This window comes from Myotis davidii, unplaced genomic scaffold (genome assembly GCF_000327345.1).
Source record: "Myotis davidii unplaced genomic scaffold, ASM32734v1 scaffold577, whole genome shotgun sequence".
Taxonomy (NCBI): domain Eukaryota; kingdom Metazoa; phylum Chordata; class Mammalia; order Chiroptera; family Vespertilionidae; genus Myotis; species Myotis davidii.
Window position 1 is genome coordinate 1,511,641 of NW_006289082.1, and position 5,992 is coordinate 1,517,632.

Genomic DNA, 5,992 nt, shown 5'->3' on the forward strand with positions numbered 1-5,992 from the left:
AAAATTTTAATACAGGCATTACCTACTAAAAATAAAGACTAAATGTCAGAGTGTCAGATTTCCTCTTATACAATTCTATTGAGGAATTCTGCTGAGTAATCTATACTGAAATTAGCGGTTAAAGAAGAAACGGTCAGCCCGGCTAATGTGGTTCAGTGGTTGAGCATCAACACATGCACCAAGATATTGCCAGTTTGATTCCCAGTCACGCCACATGCCCCGGTTGAAGGCTTGATCCCCAGTGGGGGCCATGCAGGAGGCAGCTGACCAATGTTTCTCTCTCATCTGTGCTTTTTTTCTCTCTCTCTGCCTCTTCCTTCTTCTCTCTAAAAATCAATAAAAACATTTAAAAAAAAGAAAAGGTCAGAAAAATGTAGCCTAGTCTTATAAAATTTCTGATACTAATTTAGCAGTATTATGCATTCTAAAAACTGAACTGATACTGAAAGAAATAATTTTGACCCTTTTCAATACTCCACTTTAAAAGAAATCATCCAGGTAAAACAATTTTCTAGTTAAAAAAACAACAACAACCAGTTTGGTAGATTTCAATCTAATAATATACAAAGACATCCTAAGCTAAATTTTATTAAAAGACTTGATTATCTAAGGATATTAAAAGTAAATAAACTAAAAAAAAAGTAAATAAACTATTAAGGGACTCATGAAATTTTATCCTACCTAATATACTAAAATTTACAACTTTTACTGCTTTTAGTGGGAATCTTTTTTCATATATTCTATCTACTCTTCTGTAAAATGAGTAGCAAGAGTAAATCTCTTTCTGGGAGCAAAACTATTGACAACAAAATTAAATTAAACGGATATACATACAGAACTGTACTGTCTTCTGGAACAAAGTCTTCATATGATGTAGATGGCAATGAACCTGATTTGTTTTCCTGTTCATTCTCAGTCAAAGATTTATGATCTACATTAAAAAACAAAATACAAACATGAGTAACAAGTACACCAATTTAAACATCATTCACAATAATATCTAAGTAATATCTTTATTAACTAGAGATATACTGAGCCTTTAAATGTGCAAACATATAAAGGTATCAAGATTGAGCCAAAAAGTTAAGTGTCAATATTTTTAAAAAAATCAAGAAAATAAGATAGGATGAAATATAAGATAGGATAAAAGAGATTTCTAATGCAGAAAACTCTAGTTTCGCCTGAACTTTATTTGAATTTTAATCAAGGTGAACATCAAGTATCCCTACTTTTGTTTGTATTATATAGAAAAATAACAAAAGGCTTTATAAAAAGGCTACAAATAAAGAAGTTTATGTATCTTTTCTTTTCTCATTGTTTTACTGTTACCTATTTTATAGGGGGAATTGAGTAGGATATTTGGATACCTCTTTTTGTCTTTCCATTTGTCTTTTTATATTTCTCTTCGTCTCTCCTATATCTTTCTGCACTTAATTTTGTTTATTGTCTCTTTCTTTTTCTACTCATCTATTCTTACTCTGTAACATGATTATAATATAGACATAACTGTGTATTTAATGAAATAAATTAGTTTTCTGGTTCTTATTGTGAAAAATGGTACGTGGAATATTCTATAAGTTTGGTTTAAAGAGGTGTTGTTTTTTTTAAATGCACTTTTTCCTAGACAATGATGAGCCTTAAGAAAAAAATGATTTCTCATCCTGCCTTGGATTATTAGTTTACCCTGTCTTTTAGAGCAAACCAGTCTTATAAAAAAGAAAAAAAAAATTTAAATCAATAAAAGATTAGGTTATAATCCAAGGCCACTCCTTGGCCCATTGAAAAACAAAGATCCCTCTTTAATTATCTAGGTAAAGAAAGACAGTTTAAAATCTGATAGTTGCAGTGAGTTATAACTGACTAAAAATAAATAAATTTTACAAATTAAGAATCTCTGATTTTAACAGAAAACTTAACATGAGTTAGTGTAAACCCACACTAACAAATATGAATAGACAAATGTATATAAGCATAGTTAGAAATAAGATTTACTGAAAAACATGGAGGTTTAAAATTAATCATTAGTTAAGGGGTAAAGGGGAAATAATTTCTCTCAAAAAAATATCTAATCCTTTGTATGGGGACACAGCAAATATTTACAGCTTATTATACACAAGCAAGGAAAATAAGGTAATTTTTAGGCTGGGTCTGGAATGGCTTGTTTTGGCCTCAACACCAAATCATTTTGTTTCTCCCATCTCAGTTGTTTGTTTGTTTGTTTGTTTGTTTATTTATTTATTTATTTATTTATATTTTTAAAATATATTTTTACTGATATCAGAGAGGAAGGAAGAGGAAGAGAGAGACTGGGACCCTTCAGGTCCATAGGCCGACGCTCTATCCACTGAGCCAAACCAGCCAGGGCCCAGTCGCAGTATTTTTTAAAATACTAACATGAAATTTTATTACTAGAAATTTGTTAATTCTTTTATTTGCCATATATAACAAATCTATGGGCAAAAACTAAAAACACTTTCCCTAAAAACAAGAATACATAGGGTTGTCTGCTTTCATCGCTTTTATTCAACATAGTACTGGAAGTCCTAGCCACAGCAACCAGACAAGAAGAAAAAAAGGCATCCAAATTGGAAAGAAGGATGTAAAATAGTCATTATTCGCAGATGACATGATATTATACATAGAAAACCCTAAAACTCCACCAAAAAGTGCTTTTTTGGCAATGCAGCAGGATACAAAATTATACCTAGAATTCGTTGGCGTTTTTATACACCAATAATGAACTCTTAGAAAGAGAAATGAAAAAAAAAAATCCCATTTACCAGGGTAACAAACAAATTAAGATACTTAGGAATAAACTCAACTAAGGAGGTAAAAGACTTATACTCAGACAATTACAGAATGTTGAAAAAAAAGATACAAGAAGATATAAACAAGTGGAAGAATATACCATGTTCAAGGACTGGTAGAATTAGTATCATTAAAATTTACATGCTACCCAAACAATCTATAGATTCAATGCAATCCTTATTAAAATACCAATGGCATGTTTCATAGATCTAGAACAAACACTCCAATTTATATGGAACAAAAAAAAGACCCTCAATAGCCGAAGCAATTTCTTGAGAAAAAAAGAACAAAGTTGGAGGGATCACAATACCAGATAGCAAGCTATACTATACAGCCACTGTAATCAAAACAACCTGATACTGGCACAAGAACAAGCATATAGATCAATGGAACGGAACAGAACCAGAAATCAACCTAAGCCATTATGCTCAATTAATATTTGGTAAAGGAGGGAGGCAAGAAAATACACTGGAGTAAAGATAGTCTCCTCAATAAATGATGTTAGGATAACTGGACAGATAGATGCAAAAAAAATGAAACCAGACCACCAAGTTACACCATACACAAAAATAAACTCAAAATAGAAAAAAGATGTAAATGTGAGTCGTGAAACTGTAAAAATCCTTGTAGAAAACATAGGAAGCAAAATATAAGACATCGCACGTAGCAAAATTTTCACTGATACAAAGCCTAGGCCCTAGGGCAAGAGAAACAAAGGGAAAAATAAACAAATGGGACTACATCAAAATAAAAAGCTTCTGCACAGCAAAAGAAATCAGCATCAAAATGAAAAGGGAACCCACTGTATGAGAGAACATATTTGCCACTGATACATACATCTGATAAGGGGTTAATACCCAAAGTGCCCGATTGATGAGGGTCAATGGTTGAGCAACGAACCTATGAACCAGGCGGTCCTGGTCAGGGCACAGGCCCGGGTTTTGGGCTTAATCCCCAGTAGGGAGTGTGCAGGAGGCAGCTGATCAATGATTCTCTCTCATCATTGATGTTTCTATCTCTCTCTTCTTCTCCCTTCCTCTCTGAAATCAATAAAAATATATATTAAAATAAAAAAAATATATAAAGTACTCATGCAACTCAACGAGAGGAAGAAAAACAACCCAAACAAAAAAAATGTGCAGAAGACCTAAAATGACACACAAATGGCCAAGAGATACACGAAAAAAATGCTCAATGTCACTAATCATGAGAGAGGTGCAAATTAAAACAACAATGAGGTACCACCTCACATCTGCCAAAATGACTACCATTAACAAATCAACAAACAAGTACTGGTGAGGATGTGGAGAAAAGAAACCCTTAGTACACTGCTGGTGGAAATGTAGACTGGTACAGCTCCATGGAAAATAGTGTGTGTTTCCTCAAAAAATTAAATATGGAACTGCCGTGTGACCCAGTGATCCCACTTCTAGGAATATAACCTAAGAAGCTGGAAACACCCATTAGAAAGAATATACGCACCCCTATGTTCATAGCAAATTTATTTACAAAATCTAAGATCTGGAAATTGCTCAAGTGCCCATCAGTAGATGAGTGGATAAAAATATAGTGGTACATTTACACAATGGAATACTATGCCGCTGTAAAAAAAGAAGGATCTCTTACCCTTTGAGACAGCATGGAGGGACCTGAGAGCATTATGCTAAGTGAAATAAGTCAGTCAGAAAAAGACAAGTTTCACATGATCTCACTAATTTTTTTAATGTATTTTATTGATTTTTTTTACAGAGAGGAAGGGAGAGGGATAGAGAGTTAGAAACATCGATGAGAGAGAAACATTTATCAGCTACCTCCTGCACACCCCCTACTGGGGCTGTGCCCGCAACCAAGGCACAAGCCCTTGAATGGAACTGAACCTGGGACCCTTCAGTCCGCAGGCCAATGCTCTATCCATGGAGCCAAACCAATTAGGGCCACCTGATCTCACTTATATGTGAAATCTAATGAACAAAATAAACTGACAAACAAAATAGATCCAAAGACATGGAAGCATGCAACACACTGAGGATCTCTAGAGGAAAGGGAAAAATCAACCAAAGAAATTAAATACATACTAGAGGTCTGTTGCACGAAAAGATTCGTGCAATAGGCTTTCCCTTCCCCTGGCTGCTGGCATCAGTTTTCCTCTGGCACCCGGGACCCAGGCCTTCGCTCCGGTCGGAGCTGACTTCAAGCCTTCACTGCCCCGTCCGGCCGCCCCGGGTTGGGTCGCACACGGGATGCCCGGATGGCAGCCGGGTGGGCCAGCCAATCGCTGCTGCACCGCCCGGCTGCCCCGGATCAGGTCGCACATGGGACGTCCACCGCCCCGGGTCACAGATAGCAGGCCCGGATGGGGTAAGGGCAGGCGGGATGGCGCTGTTCCACCCCACCGCCCCAGGTGGCAAATAGCAGGCCCTGATGGCAGTGGGGTAGGCAGGACGGCGCTCTCCCACCCTGCCTGCAGTATGCAAATTAGCCGCCATCTCTGTTGGTGGTTAATTTGCATATCATGCTGATTAGCCAATGGGAGGTGTAGTGAAGGTACGGTCAATTACCTTGTTTGTCTATTATTAGATAGGAGGATATGCATAACCCATGTACACAGACAACAGTGGGGTGAAGGCCTGGGGAGGGGTCAGGAGTGGGGAAGAGGGGAGTCAATAGGGAAAAGGAATGGGGACATCTGTAACAATAAAGATAAATTTTTAAAAAATTTTAAATGTCAATTATATAACTCCCCACTTACTGAGAAACACTGCTCTACCACTGGCAAACACATACTTTTATATTAATACTAGAGGCCTGGTGCACAAAAATTTGTGCACTCGGGAGGAAGGAGGGGTCCCTCATCCCGGCCTGTGCCCTCTCGCAGTCTGGGACCCCTTGGGAGATAACGACCTGCTGGCTTAGGCGTGCTCCCGGGTGCAGGCCTAGGGCAGGCCGAATCCCTAGGTGCAGCCCCTGGTTGGGCTCAGAGCAGGGCCGATTGGGGAGTTGGGGCACCGCCCCCTGTCGTGCACAGAGCAGGGAGATTGGGAGATTGTGATGCCACCCTCAGTCACGCTCAGGGTAGGGCCGATTGGGGGGTTGGGGCACCATCCCCTGTCACACTCAAGGCAGGGTCGAGGGGGAGGTTGCGTCGCCACCCCCTGTCATGCACAGAGCAGGGCCAATCAGGGGG

The 5,992-nt window shown here is 38.2% G+C and overlaps 1 protein-coding gene across 4 annotated transcripts in view; it reads right to left on the bottom strand.

Moving 5' to 3' along the window:
- Positions 1–5,992, bottom strand: part of SETDB2 (SET domain bifurcated 2) — a 62,580-nt gene that overhangs the window by 37,733 nt on the left and 18,855 nt on the right. For all 4 annotated transcript variants that reach the window (XM_006761230.2, XM_015562317.1, XM_015562318.1 and 1 more), the window contains one exon: positions 835–931. In XM_006761230.2, the coding sequence (XP_006761293.1) occupies positions 835–931 (97 nt within the window). The remainder of the gene's footprint in view (positions 1–834; positions 932–5,992) is intronic.